The sequence below is a fragment of the Gigantopelta aegis genome, chromosome 3 (assembly GCF_016097555.1).
Source record: "Gigantopelta aegis isolate Gae_Host chromosome 3, Gae_host_genome, whole genome shotgun sequence".
Taxonomy (NCBI): domain Eukaryota; kingdom Metazoa; phylum Mollusca; class Gastropoda; order Neomphalida; family Peltospiridae; genus Gigantopelta; species Gigantopelta aegis.
The window spans coordinates 16,471,676-16,497,709 of NC_054701.1; the positions used below are offsets into that span (position 1 = coordinate 16,471,676).

General features: G+C 37.5%; 2 protein-coding genes and 1 long non-coding RNA gene across 3 annotated transcripts in view; 1 reads left to right on the forward strand and 2 right to left on the reverse strand.

Moving 5' to 3' along the window:
• LOC121367589 (glucose-6-phosphate 1-dehydrogenase-like) overlaps window positions 1-17,701 on the reverse strand; it is a 37,930-nt gene extending 20,229 nt beyond the window's left edge. The window contains exons 1-7 of the mRNA XM_041491863.1: window positions 17,148-17,701; window positions 14,503-14,540; window positions 6,859-6,967; window positions 5,656-5,864; window positions 4,460-4,621; window positions 3,620-3,745; window positions 2,903-2,996 (exon numbers count right to left, since the gene is read on the reverse strand). Coding sequence (XP_041347797.1) covers window positions 2,903-2,996; window positions 3,620-3,745; window positions 4,460-4,621; window positions 5,656-5,864; window positions 6,859-6,967; window positions 14,503-14,540; window positions 17,148-17,285 — 876 coding nt within the window. The 5' untranslated portion in view covers window positions 17,286-17,701. The remainder of the gene's footprint in view (window positions 1-2,902; window positions 2,997-3,619; window positions 3,746-4,459; window positions 4,622-5,655; window positions 5,865-6,858; window positions 6,968-14,502; window positions 14,541-17,147) is intronic.
• Window positions 1-24,994, forward strand: part of LOC121367591 — a 55,173-nt gene extending 30,179 nt beyond the window's left edge. Inside the window, exon 2 of the long non-coding RNA XR_005957394.1 lies at window positions 23,721-24,994. This is a non-coding gene — a long non-coding RNA (uncharacterized LOC121367591). The remainder of the gene's footprint in view (window positions 1-23,720) is intronic.
• Window positions 22,074-26,034, reverse strand: part of LOC121367588 (protein DENND6A-like) — a 35,707-nt gene continuing 31,746 nt past the window's right edge. Inside the window, exon 20 of the mRNA XM_041491862.1 lies at window positions 22,074-25,995. Within this exon, the coding sequence (XP_041347796.1) occupies window positions 25,876-25,995 (120 nt within the window). The 3' untranslated portion in view covers window positions 22,074-25,875. The remainder of the gene's footprint in view (window positions 25,996-26,034) is intronic.

Here is a 26,034-nt window from a genome sequence, read left to right on the forward strand (position 1 = left end):
CCTCTGTTCCAACCCAGGGCTTTACGTACATAGTAGAGAAGGAACAGAGTAAGAGAGCAACTGTCCCCATGGAAAAACATTAAAAATTGTTCCTTTTTTTTTTAAAGTCTTTTTTTTGTCTAGCTGGAAAAGACCCTATATTTTTGTGCCCTGGTTCTACTTTTACTGTCCCTCCCCCCCATTATTTCTGGCAAGATAGCACCCTGTAACCAGTGTCCCATAATTGTTAATCAAATGTCCACAGATAGTGCAGTCTTGTCTGTTAGGAAGTGAATATAAAATATTTCTTGCTGCTAAGTGAAGTAGCCTGTGTGGCCAAACAGGTTTCATTTCTGACTATCTGTAGTCCTTCTCACAGGGAACACCTTGTTTCATACTATGGAATTCATGACAAGTTATTTATTTCTGAGCGGATTGTTTTCTAAATTGCACACCAAAAATAGTATTCTTTTGTTCTTTCCAAAACACTTTTACTTTCTTCTTATGACAAAGATAACAGAAATTATTTACAAAAAACATTTCTGTAGGATGGGATGGACTATAGACCAGGAACATCATTACCATATGCAGGGGTGGGAACTGGTGAACTGTAAAAAAAGAGGAAATCTAGAGGGGTCCCGGAAATTCTTGAAATCCTAGGTTAAAATCTGTGCCACCCGACACATTTTGGAGGAAAGGGTGATTAAAATGCGAGGAAACACAATGTTCCATGAGAGAAAACCAGTTGATCCGAGGAGAATTCCCACCCCTGCATATGCCAAGTATATAATAGCCATTGGTTTAAAATAACCTGGATAGAGGCACAGCTGCTACTGATTCAAGCATTCACCTGCTTGCACATCAAACTTCATGCCAGACCCTCGCAGTATATTTATAGATTTACCGCTCATTGCTTGCACATCAAACTTCTCCATGCCAGACCCTCGCAGTATATTTATAGATTTACCGCTCATTGCTTGCAGATCACCTTTACACCAGCTATACATGTTTCGTTCCATGTGAAGCAAAATATCCAGGCATTCAAGAACTACAAGTAACAGATGGGCACTTGTGATAAGTTATTGATGGAAAGAAAACAAATATGTTAAAAACTTATACTTTTGTAATATACTACTCAAAAGAATTTAAGGGTCAGACGATATTTTCGACATTATTTTCTGAATGTCAATTATATTAGCTAAACCATAATGTCACGCATGGTATTGTTCCATTTTGACGAAAGTGGGTCTAAGCAACCCATAAATGAATTAAAATCCACTGTCATTGACACTGTCGACTAGTTCTAATGGCGAAAACATGCTTACATTTGCACGTAAATTAGGGCGAAAGCGAAAGGTCTGCTAAGTGCCCATAACTTGCTTTTTCACAAAGCGCTTCATTTGCACACTTTGCACGTGTATTCCATGTTTCCAATGCTGAATTTCCGTATAATTGGAGCTTGCGTTCGTGTACGGTGCACACTCCAAATTTGACAATGGTACGACGTCAACTGACTATCGAAGATCGAGGAAGGGCTATTGCTTGGCTTCAGGATGGCAATACGCAAAGAAATGTTGCTCTGAGACTTGGTGTCAGTCAGAGTGTCGCTGGCCGACTGTGGCAACGGTACCAAGCAACGAATTCTGTTCGAAATCGTCCACATTCAGCAAGACCCCGAAGCACTACAAATAGAGAGGACCGCTACATCACCAATATGGCTCTACGTCAACGCACAACCACTGCACGCCGATTACGTGACAATCTGCGGACTGCGACTGGAACTCGAGTGTCTGATCAAACCATACACAATCGTCTGAGAGCCAATAATCTACGCTGCCGTCGCCAGGCTGTTCGACCACCACTCCTACCACGTCACAGAACGGCCAGACGTCAATGGTGCACACTTCATCTGCGGTGGCAACGTGTTCAGTGGGGTCGAGTGATGTTCACTGATGAGTCCAGGTTTAGTCTCCAGTTCAACGACGGTCGGGTTCGTGTCTACAGACGTCCTGGGGAGCGCTTCGCTGACGTTAACGTTAGACAATGTCACCGGTTCGGTGGTGGCAGCGTCATGGTGTGGGGCGGCATCTCTATCCACCACAGGACCCCCCTCTATGTGGTGGATGGCAATCTGAATGGAATCCGCTATCTGAATGAGATTATCCGGCCGTTGGTTCTCCCAGGCCTTCAGCAGATTGGCAGCGGGGCAGTTCTGCAGGATGACAATGCCAGACCCCACCGCGCCAGGGTGGTAACGGACTTTCTCAGACAACAAGGTATCGCCAGGATGGATTGGCCAGCATATTCGCCTGACTTGGCCCCAATAGAGCACGTCTGGGACGAATTAGGCAGGAGAGTTCGGGATAACCATGCCCCTCCGGCCAACCTTCATGATCTGGGTCAACTTCTTATGGCAGAGTGGCAGGCCATTCCCCAAGAGTTCTTCAGACGTCTGATCAACAGCATGAGGCAACGATGTGTCGAGTGTATTCGCGCCAGGGGTGGATTCACACACTATTAAACGAATGTTCTAATGTGTAAAATCCATGTTTGACAACCTTCAACTTTGACAGCATGTCATGTGACGTTCTTGTATACAGTGACGTTTATTTGTGGGTTTTTGTAAATATGGAACAATAAATTAAATTTTTGGTGTAGTTTACATCATCAATCTAATACACTCTGAAACTTATTTGGTTATAAATTTTTGACCCTTAAATTCTTTTGAGTAGTATATATCAATGTCATGTTGACTGCCTGTCCTTTATATTCACCCTGGTTGGGGACAAGTCTTACTATAACAGGGTTTCTGTGAATAATAAAAAAAAAACCCCAAAACCCCCCAAACAACCAAAAACCAACTTATACTTAACCTGAACTCAAGGATAATTGTTAGAGGTTAGGTTAAGTAGGAAAGAAATACCTTTTCATTTCTGATATCTTCAGCTTCTGTTGTGGGAGGTTTCTCCATGGCCGTCAGTGTCAAGATCTGTAACAGGTGATTCTGCATCACATCCCTAAAAATAAACATTACCTAACTTTGTACATTTCAGTATTCTACACCCATACAAGAAGCCGAATAAAATATTTTAAAATCAAGCTGAATTTATTACTAAGATTTTTTAAAACAGTGAATCTTTACGGTTCACACTAGAATATATTTTATTACAGACAATATTCAGATATTTATGTATTATTAGGAAACATAATTGAAGGCAATTTATCGATGGCAAAATAATTTTATTATCAACAACTGTCTAAGAAGAACCCTCCAAATCCGTTGGCCAGACACCATCAGCAACATCAACTTGTGGGAGAGAACACACCAACTGGCTGCTGGAGATGAGATTAGAAGGAGACAATGGGGATGGCTTGGTCATACGCTCCGCAAACCAGCACCGAATATCACCAGGCAGGATCTGACATGGAACCCACAAGGCAGAAGAAAAAGAGGTCTCCCAAAGAACACATGGCAAAGGGACCTCCAGGTGGACACCAAGAAGATGGGATACACCTGGAGGAAGCTTGAAACCAGAGCCCAGGACAGACAACTCTGGAAAACTGTAGTCAACAGCCTATGCCCCAGAAGAGACGACAGGCATAAGTAAGTAAAAGTAAGTAAAATAATTCCATAACAAACCGGATTATTCCAAATTCATCAAAGTATCCTCCTCTTCCCTGGGTTCCAAATGGCTCTTTGAAGCTGATCACAACACTGGCAATGTTGTCTCGGTTCCAGATGTTACTGAACATTCGGTTTCCAAATCTATAAAGAAACAACACATCCAAACTACCGTATACTTCATTGCAGTACTATATGTAAACCAGGGTTTAAGATACTGCTAGACAAAGAGGACTGTGACAGCAGCATACAAAATTATGCCTGCAGATACTGAAATAAAGTTGACTAATAATCCAGCAACAAACAAATGGACTATTCATGCAAAAAAAACTAAAGTCCAGTAGATACTGACACTGAATGGACTTATTTTTGTAGAAATAACAATAGTACAATTTCTGATCATTTTAAATTATTTTCTTGCTTATATCCAATTAAAGTTCAAGCACGCTGTCCTGGACACATACCTCAGCTATCTGGGCTGTCTGTCCAGGACAGTGAGTTAGTGGTTAGTGGTCAGTGAGAGGGAAGAGGGTGTAGTGGTCTTACACCTACCCAATGAGTCATTAAAACCCGCTCTTGGTGGGAGCTGGTACCATGCTGCGAACCCAGTACCTACCAGCCGTATGTCTGATGGCTTAACTACGACACCATTGAGGCATGTACAAAAGACTTTGACCAGACTATCCCTGCAAAAATAAGAATAAGCTGTCTTATGCATTCAGAAATAATCATAGCTCATAATCATTTATGGTTATTTGTTCTGGATAATTTGTTTCAGCAGATAATGACATTGACTTCCAATACCAATTATAGTAGTTATTAACTATCTACAATCTAATGTCAAGTGTTGTGACGAACCTTAAAACCATGAGATTTTGGACCATCTCCTTGCCCAGGTAGTGATCGATCCTGTAGAGCTGGTTCTCATTAAACAGAGATGCCAGATGAGTTGACAGGTGATTAGAAGATTCGAGATCATGACCAAACGGTTTCTCTACCACAACTCTCGTCCACGTATCACTGAAACAAACAAAACATATGATTAATATGAAGACACAGATCACAAATCTATAGAGGATTCGAGATCATGACCAAACGGTTTCTCTACCACAACTCTCGTCCACTTATCACTGAAACAAACAAAAACATATGATTAATATGAAGACATAGATCACAAATCTATAGAGGATTCGAGATCATGACCAAACGGTTTCTCTACCACAACTTTCGTCCACCTATCACTGAAACAAACAAAACATATGATTAATATGAAGACATAGATCACAAATCTATAGAGGATTCGAGATCATGACCAAACGGTTTCTCTACAACTCTCGTCCACCTGTCACTGAAACAAACAAAAACATATGATTAATATGAAGACATAGATCACAAATCTATAGAGGATTCGAGATCATGACCAAACGGTTTCTCTACCACAACTCTCGTCCACCTGTCACTGAAACAAACAAAAACATATGATTGGTATGATGTCACCAAAGCTAAAGCAATAAACATTGAGCCCAAAATATGTATGACCAAAATAAAGAAAACCCAAACTGAGTATAAACATGCCAACGTCAAAACATTTTATATCACAACAATTAAAATCTTAAGCTATAATTAGATTGAAATAACTTGAAATGCATTTTGGAATATCTGCAACATCTTTACATTACTATACTAACAAGATCTCGACCATTGCTGGATTTGTAGTTTATACAATGTTTGTTTTTCGTGTTGTTTAACGTATGTCTGTGTGTGTGTGTGTGTGTTGTTTGTGTCTGTGTGTGTGTGTGTTGTTTGTGTCTGTGTGTGCGCGTGTGTTGTGTGTGTGTTGTCTGTGGTGTGTGTAATGTGTTGTGTGTGTGGTGTGTGTGTGTGAGTGTGTGTATTTGTGTGGTGTGTGTGCATGTGTATGTGAGACAAAGACAGAAAGTGGAGAGAGAAATGGATGGATAGAGAGAGACAGACAGAGAGAGAGATGGATGGAGAAAAAAAAGAAAGAAAGTAAAGTGTAAGAAAGATTTGACTGTAATCACTGTTTGTCTTACCCATTTGACATGCATACTGCCTTGATGTTGAGTGCAACCTTTTCAAACACTGATGGAGGCAGGGCTAAGTAAAACAGTCGGTTAGCAGATCCTTTCTCCTCTATCAGTCTGTTGAGTTTGGAAAAATCGCTAGTCTTGTCATAGCTCCCCGCCAAATACTGGTTTAACTTGAAGAATGCATCAACTTTCTTATCTTCTCCAGGTTTCACCTAAAACACAATACAGGATTAGTACAAAAAAAATAACACACTTGCCAATAACCATGGTTATCATGACAAATTAAACAAAAATGGAATCATGCAAGAATACATGTAAACAGGATATTAGCTGCAATTGGGCAAACATGAACTGGATGTGTATTTCTTAAATATATTTAGTAATATAATGCCACAGGACAGAACTAAACAGTAAATTATTTACATGAGCCTTCATTTTATTTGACTAAAAGATATTGCAAATGATATTTTGTATCCAGCATCAACGAGACACTGGAGAACAGATATTACATGTTTACACTGATTGAATTTACACAATATTTCCAGCAAGGGAGATTGATCATGCAATTCACTGAATTTTAGACAAACACTCTATTTACAATTATTGTTACAAACAACAATAGTACTTTGTGAGCTCTTCGAAATACAACATATTTACAAACTTTTTTTTAATGTAGCTGGTTCAGTGATACCACTTGTATAATTACACATTTGTATAATTAATATATTGCATCTCAGTTCTTTTTTTTAAAAAGCGTGGTTTCAAGGTCTGTATAAATATACACATCTAAAAGATGTAAAGTTCTTCAAATGTCTTTACTACCAAGTTGGTATATATCATTATAAATGTTTGTCACACACTTTGTTCATTTATATTCTGTTTTATAAGCTCCATTTAAATTTTCTAATAAACTCAGGACATCATGTTAAAACAATAATAATGCTTCGCAATTTGTGAAAATATGGTTTCATACATCAATCGTTGACATAAAAATTGTATGAGAAAACCCCCATGAAATAGCCTCTATGTTTTAACGTCTACTAATGCCGATTCTTTTCCCATTAATATTATGACAGACAATTAATGCTGTACATGTACTGTTAAATGGAGAATTTATATTTCAGTCAGTTAAGTCTGCAATTATATTATTTGAGCTGTACTTGCTACAATTAAAAAAACATTTTGCTACAAATTTAAAACAGATACCTTCATATAAGGCAGGCATTTTTTCTTAATATCTTGGACAGTTAAGTTGCTCCGTGCATAACCGATGAAATGAGTTTTATGTGGTAATAAATTATCTCGAAACAGGCACCTACAAGTAGAAAAATAATTTATCATTCAAATTTCCAGCTAAACAAGGCATGCAAAAAAACTTAAATGCAATATGATATGGTGCCCAAGTGAGATTTACATTAATTTTAACTTGATTTTCAAATTTATATCCAATTAATATTTGAACACACTATTGTGGGTACACAACCACAGCTCTCTTGTCTGTTAGTTTGAAAAAAGTCAGTACAGTGGGAACATACCTCTCATAGAGCTGTTACAATTAACTCTTGAGGAGTGGGAACCAGTATTTGGCAAATATGTCATTAATAATTCGTCAAAAAGCCAGTTCAAAAACCCTTTGTTCTTTGTATGTGCATATATATATTTTTAAAAATAACATTACTTGAACTTGGCTACAGATTTTCTGATCCAATTTGCCAAATTGCTATTAATTTTTTACGTCTATCTAAAACCCTAACTTAATGTTAGGAATTGATTGGAATTTCATTATAGTTTATTGGATATGATCAGTTTGCAAACCAATCAACGTTCAATTATATAATTAGCTAGAATGATATGAACTTAAGAAGGATAAATTTGAATTATTAGAACAATATATACATATTGTCATGTTCCCTGGGAGAGACCCTACAAATCAATAATTTTACATTTAATACTTAATAATACCCAACATCTCCTTACATACACATGAAAACAAACTCAAACCCAACAATTGTGTAACATCTAAACTGTAAAAACAATTAGTTAACATTTTCCGTGGCAACTGATGATGGACATTTGTGATCGATCATCACATTGGTAGAGCCCAACTAATCAATTTTTGATTATAATTGATCAATACTGAGATTCGAACCCAGTACCTACCAGCCTTTAATGATGATAGGCATAACCACAAAGCCACTGAGGTGATTGACAATAGCATGCCTCAGCGAGGATGAAGTATCCAAGAAAGTGTTCATATGTTTTGCTTCAGTAACCACATACATGACACATGACAACAGAAGAAATATTTATTACTGTGCTTCTGAACAAAGCTCTACAAGGTTATTCTATGGTGAGAGTACAAGATCAATAAAGCAAGATCTCAAGATTGTCACTAGTGACAGTACGGAAGTAATTACCCCCCATCCCAAGTTATTTGCCAGAAAATATACTTGTTCAATTAGAAAATAAACCCATTTTGATGCCCATCAATCTACTGCTGTATCAAATGATCACAGGCAAAGAAAAGAAGACTTATAATGTTATGACTCGCCACGATGTAATGAAATATCCATGTGCTGTTATAGTTTAATTAGTACACATTAACCAGTGAAAAAAGATATATATATATATATATACAGCATTGTGCCTCGTGATAACAAAACATGAAAGAGCCAAATTGAAAGCAACATGTCCGTAATGTGGAGGACTGAGTCTGAAATCAGAGATTTCATGGAGAATTAACCACATGAAAGACAAACATCACCAAAATAGCAATATATTATTTAGATTAATTTGGTGCTCTGTGATTCCATTAGGAATAGAAATAACAGGTAAAATCAAATTATAGGCAGCCATTACTATTTGAAACAAATGTCTTGTGACCTAAAGACATTGATACAAAAGCCTACGAATTGAGCAATTTTATTGGTTTAACATAAATATTAAATACCATACATTAACTAACAGCTATACTGACTAATAAGGGATGAACTTTCCAATGCATATCACAATAGAATAGAATGAATAGATGTTTAATGACACCCCAGCATGAAAATGCATATCACAGGTTATTAACATAAATTATGTAAAATTGCCAACATTCAGTTAGGAAGTATTTATGCTTTGAAAGTCTATATCCAGACATCGAAACAAGCATTGCATCTGGTAACCCATGTTAAATAAAATACAGTCACAAAATAGAGACCCGGTATCCTGTAAGTTAGGACATATTATGTCCATTATTATTCCTTTAAAATCCCTTCACAGACACACTAATACTTTGTTATCCATTCACACCACTGTTCTAACTGTACTGATACTTTGTTATCCATTCACACCACTGTTCTAACTGTACTAATACTTTGTTATCCATTCACACCACTGTTCTAACTGTACTGATACTTTGTTATCCATTCACACCACTGTTCTAACTGTACTGATACTTTGTTATCCATTCACACCACTGTTCTCACTGTACCGAATCTTTGTTATTCATCCACACCACTGTTCTCACTGTACCGATACTTTGTTGTCCATCCACACCACTGTTCTCACTGTACCGGTACTTTGTTGTCCATCCACACCACTGTTCTCACTGTACCGGTACTTTGTTGTCCATCCACACCACTGTTCTCACTGTACCGGTACTTTGTTGTCCATCCACACCACTGTTCTCACTGTACCGGTACTTTGTTGTCCATCCATACCACTGTTCTCACTGTACCGGTACTTTGTTGTCCATCCATACCACTGTTCTCACTGTACCGGTACTTTGTTGTCCATCCACACCACTGTTCTCACTGTACCGGTACTTTGTTGTCCATCCACACCACTGTTCTCACTGTACCGGTACTTTGTTGTCCATCCACACCACTGTTCTCACTGTACCGGTACTTTGTTGTCCATCCACACCACTGTTCTCACTGTACCGATACTTTGTTTTCCATTCACACCACTGTTCTCACTGTACCGATACTTTGTTGTTCATCCACACCACTGTTCTCACTGTACCGGTATTTTGTTGTTCATCCACACCACTGTTCTCACTGTACCGGTATTTTGTTGTCCATCCACACCACTGTTCTCACTGTACCGGTATTTTGTTGTCCATTCACACCACTGTTCTCACTGTACCGTATTTTGTTGTCCATTCATACCACTGTTCTCACTGTACCGATACTTTGTTGTCCATTCATACCACTGTTCTCACTGTACCGATACTTTGTTGTCCATCCATACCACTGTTCTCACTGTACCGATACTTTGTCCATCCATACCACTGTTCTCACTGTACCGATACTTTGTTGTCCATCCATACCAATGTTCTCACTGTACCGATACTTTGTTATCCATTCATACCACTGTTCTCACTGTACTGGTACTGTATGTGTATCTAAATAACACTCAGTTGATCAAAACGTAAGCGACGTAGTTTTAGTTTAATATGATTTGGTGAAGAATCAAGTACCATCCCAAGAGTCCTTGATTTTCTTAACATGTCGTAACTGTTCATGACTTGTTTGATACAGAGAGGATAATAAATGAGTTACCAGTTATTATCAAATTAAAGCTAAAGCTTGTGACAAGTGAAAATGATTTCACTCGGAACATAAATTTGATAATAACTGGTACTGAGTTTGTTATTCTATTTATTACCCCAGCTATTTGGGTTTTTTTTTAAAAAGCCTTTATTTTTTTATATAGTCTACATCGGCTACACATCCATGTATACAGAAACGAACGTAAACTACCGTACTGTTCTGGGTATTGCTTTAAGTTAGTATTTTATTCACAGTTCACAGATAATTTTCAAAGCCCAAAATTCTATATATTCTGTAAAAAAAAAAATATATATATATATCGTCAACGTCCCTAACTGCGTTATGCTTCAAATTCCTTTCACTTTGTTTTCTCGTGCACAGTTCGCGCAATCAACATCCGATTTGTTGTCATCAGCATGTCGTTCATTTATGAGGTTTTTCTTCACAGTTCAGGAACATTTTTATAAACAATAAAGTTGAGAAAAGTAAGTATCTAAATACAAAACTTTACAAACCCCTAAAACCATTAATTGTACTAAGTCATTTTTGTTTATTCCTTAAAATTACCGATATCGGGTCCACATAACTCATAGAAATTGACATAAAATGGAGAAAGATGAATTAACATTCGGTGCGTGTCACATGACCTCATACGTGCCAGATCAACAAGGCCAAAGAATTTAATTTTTACGATTTTTAAAACCCCTGTTGTTAAAATTTGTTTTCAATTATTATATTCAATCTGCAAAAGGTATGCTACATTTTTGTGCCTCTATTGTAGTGAATAGTATTCATAATCCATTCATAACAGTTGTAAATAATTTTGAGTATATAAATTGTGTTTATTTAGAATCAATTCATTAAAAAAATTATATTTTACAAACTATTCGCAGGTATGAACGTAATGCCTATCAGTATTGACATCAAGTGTGAGTGATGTGTTTTGATAAAACGCGAACCGGACCAGAACGCTTGATAAATTTTATTTTTCCTTTTAAAAAATTAATAAATTAAGTGTTCGGCAACTGTGCATAATTAAGAAACATATATTTTTTTATGTAGTTGCCTTAAAAATGGAAAATGACAAACCGCACATGTGCAGTACGATACTTTTTGCAAACGCATGCGCCTGAACGCAGTTAGAAACACTGCACCCTTTCCTGTTTAACGGAGGGTGTTTCACTTTTATTTATTAGAATGGATTTGTTTTAAGTCCACATTGTTGATTTTTTACGTTTCTTGATTGCAATTTATTTTGTTTCACGTATTGTAGCTGAAAAATGTAGAATAGTATTTCCGTAAATATCGTATTCGTGTTTTTGTCGTTAGGTGAACGCAGTTTGGGACGTTGATGGTATATATACTCTTCAAAAAAACGAAACGCAAAAGGGTACAAATGGGTTATAACTCCGATTTTATGTTTCCTACCGGTTCATGCTTTGTGAATATAAGGTCATTGCATGTCCCAAACACATTCCCACGGTTACATTCGATAAAACGCAGCTACTGTACAATAAAGTTCCAAAATGTGAATATTCGTAAAAACGCAGCCACGTGCAAACCATGTCACCACTGCACGTGCGTTGTCTGCACGTGCAACATGAACACCGACAGTATAAAAGTGCAGGGTGTTCGCTTGCCTGGCCTCTGTATCTGGCCGACAGTTGACAATCCAGGACATGCCACGTCTCAGTGAACCGCAGAGAAACAATGCCATCGGCCGACTAGACGCAGGCGAATCCAGAACGGCTGTTGCCAGGGCATTCCATGTGTCCCCAAGCACCATCTCCAGACTGTGGGACCGTTACCAGCAACATGGATCAACACGTGACCTCCCTAGATCCGGTCGACCACGGGTCACTACCCCCGGGCAAGACCGCTACATCCGGGTACGCCACCTTCGGGAACGATTGACTACTGCCACCTCCACAGCCGCAGCAATACCAGGTTTGCGCAGGATATCCGACCAGACCGTACGGAACCGCCTACGTGAGGTAGGAATTCGTGCCAGACGTCCAGTTCGAGGTGTCATCTTAACACCACAACACCGTGGACTCCGACTGCAGTGGTGCCAGATTCATCGACAATGGCCTCAACTGCGATGGAGACAGGTGTGGTTCAGTGACGAGTCCCGATTTCTGCTCCGACGTCATGATGGAAGATGTCGCGTGTATAGGCGTCGTGGTGAACGTTATGCGGCAAACTGCGTGCAGGAAGTGGACAGATTCGGCGGGGGTAGTGTCATGGTGTGGGCAGCCATCTCACACACTGGCAGAACTGACCTGGTCCACGTGCAGGGCAACCTGAATGCACAGGGCTACATTGACCAGATCCTCCGGCCACACATCGTTCCAGTTATGGCCAACGCCAACGCAGTGTTCCGACATGACAACGCCAGGCCTCACACAGCACGTCTCACAACGGCTTTCCTACAGAACAACAACATTAATGTCCTTCCTTGGCCATCGATATCACCGGATTTGAACCCAATTGAGCATCTATGGGACGAGTTGGACCGACGCCTCCGACAGCGACAACCACAGCCCCTGCCCGAGCTGGCAGCAGCCTTGCAGGCCGAGTGGGCCACCATCCCCCGGGACGTCATCCGTACTCTGGTTGCTTCAATGGGCAGGCGGTGCCAGGCAGTTGTCAACACACGCGGAGGCCACACCCGGTATTGACTCCAGATGACCTTGACCTTGGTGGTGTGTCCTATCACTTACTCACAATGGACTAGAGTGAATTGTGAACAATCCTGCAACATTTGGTAATTATCGGACTCACCATTCAATAATTAAATCAATTCTCCAAATGTTACGACAATGTGGTTTTGCGTTTCTTCTTTTGAAGAGTATATAATGAATTGCATTAAACTACCATTTTATTACAAGTTTAACATTGAAACCAGAAAGAAGTAAAAGCAAACACTTTAAACTATGTGACATCATTGTGTATGCTTTGCCAAATCGTGATGTCATATTTAGAATCTACAAGGTGATTGGCTTGTTGGCATCAAATCATCCAATAGTAGTGTACGTTAAACCAATGCATGATAATTTCTGTGAGAAATTATTATTTTTATTTTCCCCGTTATGTGTGCCTGCTGGGGTAATAAATTTAATTAATTAAATAGGTGGAAAAACATTGTTGACAGTTTATTCAACAGATGCACACTTTAAGTGGTCATCTTATTCCTATTCCAGGGTAGTCAGTGACCTGTATCAAGCAGTCACCTATCTTAAGTGACCACTTAGCAATCAAAGTAACAATAGAAAACATGTGGAATTTGGTCTTCATTGTGTCAAGACCAAATGACATTAATCTGTGATTCCAAACTTCAATGTCAATTTGGTCATTATTGTGTCCTATCTCAATGTTGCCTGAAGTATCTACTTACCGGGTATATACATATGTGTTAGACTATGACATTTTTATCTATGCACAGTAACACCATGATTGTTGTTCCAAAGTAAATAGCTTTATTGTGTCATAGGATACACCTCACTACAGAAACTTTATCTCTGGTTCTTACATACTGAAACACTGGTTCTCAATGATAACAACTCTAGTGGTGCTGTTAAACAAACAAAACTTTTATCTCAATCATAACAAAAATAAGCAACTTTGGGATGTGTGGGTGGTGGATGGGTGACTCTTTGGCATACAGGTCAGCAGCTGTAAAAATAAAAATAATGAGTGCTGTACAATTAGTGTAAATCCTGTCCACGAAAAAAGTGCTTTTAATCAGGGAGTAGTTCATATGGTGGCAACATGTTTCATCTGTTACATTAACGTATTAAACTGGCTTAGTCCAGGAGTAGACTGTGTGGTGGCTGTGGGTTTCCTCTCTAATATGAACATAATGAATGAGTTCATGTTAACAGTAGCCTATGTAGTGACAGTGGGTTTCCTCTCTAATATGAACATAATGAACGAGTTCATGTTAACAGTAGCCTATGTAGTGACAATGGGTTTCCTCTCTAATATGAACATAATGAACGAGTTCATGTTAACAGTAGCCTATGTAGTGACAATGGGTTTCCTCTCTAATATGAACATAATGAATGAGTTCATGTTAACAGTAGTCTATGTAGAGACAATGGGTTTCCTCTCTTACTCATGTATATTAAATATATCCTATTTATGTGTGTTGATGAATCATTTTTGTGTCACTTAGTTAAAGCTCTTGACAGATGAACATTATTTCACTGGAACACAACTTGAAAGTTCATATATTTTATCATGTCTAATAAATATATTAATTATACTGCATACAAACAATTACACTTTAAACTTAATTAATACTCACCAAAGTGTAGGGTATATTTTTTTAGATGCAAGATCTCCCTGAAAAATATTATATTACATTTGAATTAATATGCTAATAATAATAACAACAACACTTATAAATAGACCTAGACTACACTACACTACCAGTGTTCCAAGATTAAAAATTTTGGGCAGTATCCCATTTGGATACTAACATTTCAAAATCTGGTATCCCACCTGAGAATTTAGTATCCGGGCAAAATATCCGCCTGGTCCTCCCCCCCCCCTCATTCATTCCATATATAAGCCCCATCAAAAAATCCCTATTTACATTGATGAAGGAGGATGGGGGGACCGGCGGATATTTTTCCAGCCGCTATTGCTCCAGTGTAGCATTAAACTGGGTACGAGTTGGGGGAGATATTGTTACGGCATAGCATTAGATTGGGTACGAGCTCGAAAATACTGTTACTTAACTTCACCAGCAAATGACGACTTTCGTTGTTTCAGCGAAAAATATTATATGGTATCCCAGTGGGATACTGGGTTCTTGAAGTTTGGTATCCAAAAGTAAATTCTGGTATCCTCGGGATATCGGGATACCATTAATCTCAAACACTGACTACACATCCTAAATGGACACTTAATAAAGTTAAAAAAACAAAACAAGAAATCAAGGCTTACTCTGACACTCGCCAAATTCACCAATCGTAAATTTTTAATTTTAAAGATAATTGGCAAATTGATTTTAATTTGATGAAATAATTTCATGTAATAATTGATAGTTTGTTACAAAATAACTTCGGTTTCTGCAGTTTAATATATAAATTGGCAAAATGTTCTGCTCATCCAGATCTAGCCCTGGAAATGTAACTAAACAATGTCAGTGTAAGATATGCACATACTGTAGCAATTACTTGGGCATTTTGAAGTGTGTAACCCACCTGTAATAACTGTATCATATAAAAGAAATGTCAGCATAATTTGTAGTGTAACAGTCGAGAATTAAAAAAAAAAAATTCTTACGACTCTAGAGTTTTAAATAATGGACACTGTTGACTAAGTTTTTAGTATATTGTTGTATCAACACATTATTGTTGCCGAAGACCCATTGAAGGGGTGGTGCTGGGGATGTATACCGTCTACAAATGAACTTCAAAGTGGCCTGACAATCTGGTTTTTATGTTTTAATATAATAATATTCTTTTTAGTGAAGATTTTTTTTCACAGACTTGATAGTGTCAATTTCAATTCAATCATTTATTTTCATTTAATGAACAATAATATCACCATTGAGAAAAGAAAAAAAAGAAGAAGAAAACAATACATGTTATAATGGTTAGTTAAGTTTGAAAAAGGCAAATACACCTGTAGTAGAACTAGATTTGGTTGTTTTCAACTTGACTTAAATGCTGACCGAAGTGGTTAACCATTGTTTGAACAAAAATGTGATGTAATCAAAAGTGGCCTGTAATCAGTCTTTGCTTGTTGGTGGCTTTTACATGACAATGATTTTCAATTAATGCAAACTTGTGTTAGGTCACAGTACATTACCAGCCACGTATTTGTACATACTGAAAAATATATAATTTTAAAGGTGATACTTCACACAAACATGTCACTGGGGTTAGGGGAGGAAGTTCAAGGTTTGCAAATGAACACCATTTTGGCAATGTGTTTTAATTTTTGCAGTCCTTTGTTTTAAAACAAACAATGTTTAGCCATTAACTTTAAAAATTCCTTTCAGAAACAAATTCCTTTCACAAGCTAATTGATATGGAACAATATATTTATAGTCCATCCCACAGGCAGGATAGCACAAACCATGGCCTTTGCTGAACCAGTTAATGGATCACTGGTCGGTGCAAGTGGTTTCCACTGACCCATTGAGCCTTGCGGAGCACTCACTCAGGGTTTGGAGTTGGTATCTGGATTAAAAATTCGAACCCAGTACCTACCAGCCTGTAGACCGATGGCCTAACCACGATGCCACCAAGGCTGGTCTAGGCCTAACAGTAGCTCTATTGAATCGAACCATCCTTAAAAATGTAAATATCTTCTTTTCTTTTTTTCTCTTTTGCTAAAACCAATCCAATTAACTTCTCAATATTCATGATTTATTTTTATTTATAATTTATCATACATTTTTTTTAAAGCCATAATTTCTTTTTCTCCCTGATGCGCGGTCGGTCTAGGATCGATCCACATTGGTGGGCCCTTTGGACTATATCTCATTCCAGCCAGTGCACCACGACTGGTATATCAAAGGTCGTGGTATGTGCTATCCTGTCTGTGGGATGGTGATATAAAAGATTCCTTGTTACTAATGAAAATGTTTTAGGTTTCCTCTCTATGACTGTGTCACAAATGACCTTATGTTTGACATCCAATAGCCGATGATTAATAAATCAATGTGCTCTAGTGGTGTCGTTAAACAAAACAAACTTTTTTTTTCTTTTTCCTTTTTCTTTTTTTCTTCCTGGTAACAGATTTCAGTTTATTTTAAAAACAAAAGGAACTAAACATATACGTCTCTTCGAATTACAACAGACACTTCTAGACATGCGAGTCCGTTCACAGGAAAGCAAAACTTGCTTTAAAGGATGCCCTAAAACATGTTATTTTATTGTGGCCTATAGTGAAAAATAAATCAACAAGGAAATAAAAGCGCACTGTCATACTTACCGAAGCTCCAAAAATAACAAAAACATGAGAAGTTCCTTCTCCTTCATCTCGAAGTTCATGTTCTATTGTGTCACGCATTTTGTTGAAGAATTCATCATTTGTAACGCAATCTTCGGGACCACTTTTGGAACCAGCCATGATTGTAAACAACAAAATAGTGATTACCGGTGAACTAAAACGCCCGGGTGCATCTGCAAACACTCGTTTTCGTCCGTACAATTTCGAATAATACCGAACGAGTCGTTCGGAATATTCGGAACACCTCGGCTGATAACGAATGCTGTTTCTGGGGCGAGCGTATTGTTGATTGTTTTCGTGACACGAGTCTCAAGAATATCAATTCATGGGATGTTTTCGCGAGTTCCATGGGTTGATTTTCTTAAAAAAAGTGCAAGGAAAAGTCGTCAACACAATAAATATCTCTTACATTTGCCGAACAATATTTTTTACTGTAATCTTTCAAATAATTTCACTGTGAAATTGGAAAGCACCATTTTCGATGTAAACACTGTGTTCTCGCAGATGACATGTACGTCATCATATGACGTTGTGCACATGCACTATTTATCAGCCAATTAGTGATAGCGCTTAAACTAAATCCCCAATCTCAAGTATGTTTTTTTGTTTTTTGTTTGGTAATAAACATAAAAAATTATTCTAGTGCAATCAACTGGTAGCAAGGTGCAAATAAATCGCCCGAGATCGACCGCGCTTCATCAAGTGGCTACGTTCCGCCTCTTAGTCTGAAGAAAATCAATTAATAAAATTGTAGAACAAACTATTACTGTAACTAACTAATTATGGCGGTCCCTTCCAGTTCGTTATAAGAGTACTTTACTATAATAATAAAATAAATTGCCAATTTTGGAGCAAGAGAGTGACCGTGTGTAGTCCGTCCCACAGAGAACGCCTTTTGTTCATGCTATGAAATTTACTACAACGTATTTATTTATAAGCCAATTGATTTGTAAACTGCACACAAAAAATGTATTTTTATGTTATTTCCAAAACACTTTTACTTTTCGTCTTACGTTAAACCAAACTGAAATTATTTACAGAAAAACAACATTTTCATAGCATGATGGGACGGACTATAAGTCTGTGTGTATGCGCGCGCGCGTGTGTGATTGTATTCAGTGCACATTATCATATATCCAAAAATATAATGTACTATAAGTGTGTAATTAAAATGTTATGAACTTTCTGTCGCATTGGAGCAGGCGAGACACTGTGCACCGGTGCAATGTAAAAATAATTACAAAATCGCAGCCTATTCGTCTAGCTTGTGTTGATATGAAACTGACAACTTCTGTACAACACTGGTGGTGCGTACAATATTGTTACATTATTGTCCCGCAAAATTAGTTGTAATACATGTCAAAAAAGAAAGAAAAAGCGTGGTGATTCGTTTGTAACCCTGTTTTAGACCACCTTGCTAAAATTCCTGTACATGCGCCTGTATTTATTTGCTGTAATCACTATTTAATCAGTTACTTATGGGCAATTCCGTGGTGTCGGACGTACATTTCAGACACTTCAGGCAAGCATTACATAAATGTACAATAAGTTCCTCTCAACTTTTTATTGTTACAGGCCTGTACACAGAAATTTATATGGGGGGTGCGTAATCGACGGCCCAAAGGGCCAGAGTTGCTAGGGGGGTCCGGGGGCATGCATCCCCGATTTTTTTTTAATTCTAGAATGCAGGAGATGCATTTTCCTGTATTCTGGGAAGTAAATTTGAAACGTTTCTTTGCCTCGGTTCACATCGTCAGACTATTTGTTTTTATTTTTTACACATCCACGGACGGACCTCGGCAGACTGTGGGAGTGCGTACGGACCCCTCGCACCCCCCTGCGTACGGGCCTGTTTTTATTGTTATACATTGTAAGAACCAACTAGGGCACCATTGTTATATATACACTTTATTCCATCCTTATGTCGCTTTACAGGGTAAAATATGCATATTCAGGGGATGGCCATGTGTTTTCTTTAAAGCAGTTTGTTTTGAAAGAAATCTTAAATATTAGCCATAAACTTTACTAGTGACACAAGCAAAATTACCACTAGCTACATGCATGACTATGACATGACAACACCACAGACAAATTTTATTATTCAAAAACTAAACGCATATAAGATGGAATAACTGTGGCTGTGGCAGCCCCCAGTTACTAGGGACCTGAACAAGGTGCAAGAGACATATCTTAATATTTTTCCATTTATTTGTGATAAGTAACTTTATATTTATTGATTCCACACATTCCCAGTCTGGAGCTCCACGCGGTAAGACGTGTTTGTTTCGCTTGTGCACACTGCACGTGCTTTCGCGGCTTGACTTAGGGATCCTTCATTTCGTTGTTTTTGTCAGCGAAATGAAGTTTTCTACTGGGATGTATGCGGCCATTGGAACTGATTGAACGCTTCTCGTTTCGACAGTCTGCACCACCAGGTTGGATTTTTTTTTTACCGAGATTCCTTGCCTCCACATCATTTCTCCGTCTGACTATATTGACTTGGTTTTTTTTTGTGTGACTCGTATGACGGCCATTCTGCAGAATGCCCCGGTTGTTCGCGTTTAGTCTCTACATGTCCGAGCCTGTCCGAGCCTGTCCAAGCAGCACTGGAAGATTGACCGCCCCTCTCTAAGAAGAAATAGGAAGCGGGGTCGGCCCCTACTACTCTTTTTCTAGACTTTACCTTGCTTTATAGTGATACCATCTCGTATCCTCCTGAGTCGGGCCCGTCCGCACCACTATACCAACCCGTGACGACTGGACTATACCCTAGTCTGATTCTCTCTCTCGTTCAGACGGATCCGGCTTCTCAAGATCTGTATTTCAGCACAGCACTACACCTTCAATGTCTATGGACTGTCAATCTTGGGGTTTTCTTGACGGGATGCAACCCATCTCGTCCCTACAAGCTGTGCACCCTAACGGCCTTAACGAGGCCACTCACGTGGACATATAGATCGGACTTTAAACTTATTTTTAGACAATGCGTTCAAAAGTTTATGTAGAAATTACTTCTTTTTTAAAAATATTATTAAATAGTCCGATCTTCTCTTTCTCTTATTTATTTTTGGACTGTCCTCCTAAAATGCTCCAAATTATATAAATATTCGACTGAGCAGTCAATTCTTTTTATGCGCATCAAAATTTTAAAGGCCCACTAATTAATTTTTGGATGTAAATTTCAAAATTGTCCGCTTAATGTTTTTTTCTGTCCCGGGACATGCCCCTGGCTATCCAGAGACAGGCCCCAGGATGGACATGCTCGAAACTCTAGTGGTATATGAGCATGGGCGTATGGGGACTCTTTGATTTAGGGGGGCTGGAGGGGTTGATTTGTCAGAAATTTTACCCAGATAAAAACTGCCAGAATTTCCCCCCGTTTTGCACCCCCCCCCCCCCCCCCCCCCCCAGGTTCGTACGCCCATGTATATGAGCATGTAAAAATTATTTGCACTCGCACTCCACACATAATCTCTGTAAAATTAATTAGAAAATTTCAAAATAGTAAAGGGCTGCCACTGAATGTAAAAGTGGTTTCCTCAAATGTGACATCACATTTACCATGTTAGTTGTGATCCTCTACAAATTGTCCAAGTTGTATAATTCTGGCAGTAAATGCAATTACTGGGTTTTTATTTTGTTATGAAGCTGAACAGTTAGTTGCAAATATAATTTTTACCTTTTAAAACATAATCAACACGGGATTGCCTTTATGGATGTTATATATCCCCATGTACTCTTTGACAGTAACAGAGCTAGATGGCCATTTGGCTCTCTTACCATCAAAGTACTATGGCTAGATGTTCTACAGATTGCAAATCAGCATACATACCACAAGAATGTTTGAACAATTAAAGTAAATGAAACTGACTGGTAGGGTCTCCACGAGTACTCGAGTACTCGGGTCGAGTCTAGCAAAGACTCTAGTCCATTCACAGGACTCGAGTACCCGTACTAGTTTGACAATGTAGAGCAACTAGTTCAGCAGTAACTAATCAACGATACAAGTTACACGATAATTATATGACTATTTGCTAGTTTCTTTTTTTTAATCTGGCCGTCCGTCCGTTACAATACTGAACGTATCAACAGGTTTCTAAATGCAATACAATGGCATGATTTGGCATTCATGTTCAGTGCTGGAATTAAGCTATATAATGCTATTTTACGTTATATTCCTTTGTCTCATTATCATCTTGTGTAAGCGTCGGGTACTCGGGTCCGGGTCGAGTTTGACCCTCGAGTACTCTAGTCCAATATATTGGACTCGTGGAGGCCCTAATGACTGGCACAGGGTCTCCCCCTCACTCAAAAAAATAAAATAAAAATCTTGTTAGGCTTAATGTAAACATTTGCTTTGTGTAATTTGTGTTCAGCTCCAGGGACCTAGCTTGGGATTTTCAGGTGATAAGCAGACTTTTTCGGCGATGGAATAAAACACTTTTGGCAGTGCCCACCCCACCCCCAATATATTTTAATAAAAAAAAATATTTGTAATCTCAGGTGGTACGCAGATGCGTACCTGCGTATATGGAAGTGAGGCCCCTGAGCTCCCCACATTACTGTTCAGCTTTTAATTTTTTTTTATTATTGCCCGTTTGTGCATTTTCTGCTAGGTATTCAGTGGTTTTTGGGATGGAGAAGAATTAATGGCATCTATAGACACATCCTCAAATTTGGATTCTGTAGTATTCATACTAGTGGTTCATTAGAAGCATAGACGGGCTTATTAGTTTACCATACTGCAAAATAAAAAAATACATTTGGTTTAACACCTTCATCATAATAAATTAGCACTTTAGATCTATAGGATACACATATTTCTTATGCATTTTCCCCAATAAACTGTAACTAAAAATACCAGTAACACAACAAAAACCTTATAAAGAAAATATAAACAATAAAAAAAAGGTTTTCCACATTTTATTATATACATGACTGACAGAAGAAAATAAGATAATCCTTTCATCACACAGTGATAAAATACATCACAACACCACTTTAAAATGATACTAAAAATAAATATTTTATATACAAAGTATATACAAACCAATCACATGAAATAACAAAATCAGATAAAAATGTACATATGAAGTTATAAATTGGTAGGGTTTAATTAAAGCAAAATTTTACAAATTAATTACTTACCGGGTATTTTTAAAATTATAATTGAGCACTTAATCGGTTGATGTAAACTATCAAACAATCTAAAAACATCTATTACTCTAATCTTGTACCACCAGGTTTATGGTGTTTGATTTTTTTTTTTTTTTTTAAGCTTTCACCAACCTATAGAATACCTAACTATTTACTAAAAAAGATGACTAAGTTCTAAGTTAAATAGTTTCACTGTAAAGCCCTAACAACCCTAACAAGGAGCTTTAAATTTACAAGATGCAAACTAGAATGATAAAATCATGATCGCTTACATAAAAGAGGAGCGTAGGTACAAACATTATTCAGAATTAATTTAATTTTACTGTTTTTATATAAAATTGCACACCACAGCAACAAGAAACTAACAAAATTTAGAAAAATCCAATTTCATAATGCATATTTCAAGTTACAAACAATATCCAATATTAATGATATCAACAATGTTCCACAAATAAAAAATATGAATGTTTCATGTGTAAGTAAGGCAGTAAAATTATATAGAGTTAAAAACAGAATATACTGTCAGTGAAAAATATTGGTAGTGTGTAATATCAAATTTATATCAAGAGACCTATGAATGCAGTTGAACATGACAAAGTTGTCCGATGTCAACGTGAAGATGAAGATTATACGTTTGTATAGCTATCTATTGGTAGGCACTGTGTAGTTCCTCACCTAATCCATCACATCTATGCACCAAAGTGGATATTTAAGATGTTTTTAACATGACAAAAATTTTAATTAAAAAATAGGTATTAAAAAGAATCAATGCACTTTAAAAATTTGCAGCACTTCATTTACACTGATTAAATAAATTTGATGCTGTGTAAAATAATATTTATGTTACAAATATTTACTTTCTTTCTATAGCACAAACATACACTACATTATTTTAGTAAGACACTGCTTTGAAATGTTTAAAAAATAAATTGACAAAAATATTTGAAATGTAGCCTATCAAATAACAAGTTCCAAATACCGATACATTGACATGCAGCATGTCACTGATAAATTGAGGATATTTTATGTTTTTTGTCAAATATGATTTATATGTCATTGAGTGAAGTATGCAATCGTATCTCAAGAGTCACGCTTGCTCGACAAGTGTGATATGATTGCAAACTTCACATTTTTGATAATTGAAATTAGACACTACTTATGATTATCATATGTTCAGTGTTTCTAGTCATCAGTGTTTCTAATACCACAGATTGCACTTTTCATATAGCTAAAAATGCTCTAATACCACAAATTGCACTTTTCTTATTTTTTAAAATACACAAACCTCTGAGAAGTAACAAGAGACAAGTTCTAGGCTATTTTTAAAGGCATTTTCCCCCGTTTAACATCACAGACTCCTGTTTCACTCTGTTGTAACTTTATCCAAATGTGTTACAGGTTTGAAGATTGAAAAAACTTAGCTTCCATTTCCATGGGTTGAACCTAGAGTCTGCGACTTTAAAAGATGGATGTTACTGTGAGCTTTTCATCAACGAAGACAGTAACAGTTTTTCGAGTAGCACTAAAATCTGGAATTCTAAAAACATCTGGAGACACTATTGTAACTTTATCCAAATGTGTTAAAGGTTTGTAGATTGACAAAACTTAGCTTCCATTTCCATGGGTTGAACCTAGTCTACAACTGTAAAAGATGGATGTTACTGCGAGCTTTTCATCAAAGAAGACGGCAACAGTTTTTCAAGTAGCACTAAAATCTGGAATTCTAAAAACATCTGGAGACCTTTCATCTCCGATTCTGTGAAAAGAAACTCATGGGATTCACAATTCAGTCAAAATATTAAAAAAAACCATCACCCAGACAGGATGGATGAACAGACATGGGAGAAATGTAAGGAGGGTGGTGGTTTCAGGGGATGAACCTTCCTTTGCTCAAAGCAAATTTTCTTTTTTTAATCTATTTTCCAGGGAAGCACGACTCGAGCCACCCTAAAAACTTCACTTGCCAGTCTAGACCCCTGCATAATTTCCAGCACACACACCTGGAAAGACTTAATAAGCTATCAGATTTCTCATCAAGTCCTAATGACATAAAACAAGTATTGTTTAAGACATTAAAAACTCTTGACATTTTTTTTCTTGAAACAATGTGCATTACCTGTGACCTTTTCAGGACAAGAATAGTTTTCAGTCTGTGTAAAAACTGGCAGTTTTGATTTTTAAAAATGGTGGATTCTTCTAACCTCCTGTGTTTACAATTAAACACTGAAACATCATTTTTAACATGATCATATAAAACAAAAACATTTACAACAAAAATAAAACACGTCTCCTACACCATATTGGATATTTACTAGACTAATTATATTGCATGCATCTCTTCATTGGCCTGTTAAAAATACTGGCTTTATATGTCCAATCCAGCAAGAAATTAAAATAGAATCCTTGCAATGATACTCATACACTTATACAATTATAGTTCTGAATAACCAACAGCACATCACATTGTTTAGTCTTTAATGTGATGATGATTCAATGTACTAAAGTTCATGTGCCATATCACCATGGTGTTTCACAGGTGTGTTCATTCTATCTTCTTACATATTAACAAGAATTATCGGAGGGTACACTGATATAAAAATTCTCCATAAAAATAATAATTTCATCAACGGTAATACAAAAGAAATAAAATAAAACTCCCTGTGCAAGATGGATCGCTTGTTCCGATATTCTGTGATCTCTGTTAATCTTCCTACAAGGAGAAATTATTTGAGCCAATTCAGTTTATTTTCTCGTTTCTATGACAGAACACCATGGAAGGACCTTTTTAGGAAAGGTTATCAAACTTGTGCCCAATCCTTTTGTTGTTGATGCAGTAAAATGTGTTTTCAATAAGGAATTTTTTCCAGCGCAACTCAATTTTTGTGCATATTAAGTTTAAAGCACAAGCCTCAGCTATTTGGGTTATCTGTCCTGGGCACGGGTTAGTTGTCAGTAGTTCGTGAGAGAGAGGTCAATTTTAGACCCATTCACCGAGTAATTAGAACTCGCACTGGGTAAAGCGTGGACTGTAATGTGAACCAAGTACCTACCAGGCTTTGATCACCATACTGTTGATGCCTGTTGTGTGAAGACTGATTATTTGTAAGTTATATAAAAAAACTGTCGATACTTGACTCTTGATCCATTATACTGGCTATTGTAAATAACACAAGTTGTATATGATGATGCTCTGTTCATTTGTCTGCTGCTTAGAGATATCAATACTGGATGCCTGATCCACATGACCAGGGTTCTGCCCTGAGGTGAATACTGGTCGGAACTGACCGGCACTCTTAAAAGTTCTGACCCGTACTGCTACTGCCAAACCATCTCTAGTAATACTATGTCAATGTCATGGTTGTCAAGAATTTCAGATTTTAAAAAAACCCTAACATAATTCATTATTTCTACCCCTCATAAATGTCTAGGCAGAACCCTGCACGACTTGATTATATATTAAGTAATATCAATGCAAAATGTGGGTTCCTGCAAACAACATAAGACTTGTCTGAGATTTTGGCACTGGTGGGTTAGTTTGTACACGAGATGAGAATCAAGTCTTTAGAACTGACTGCAGGTCCTCGGGAAGGGCAGAGGAAATGGAGTCTAAGTGTCTCTGTAACTTCTCCACACAGTCTTTGGCCACCAGCAGCTGGTTGTTGTAAGCAAATGTCTACAAGACGATAACAAATTTCAATCAGCATGTTGGTTT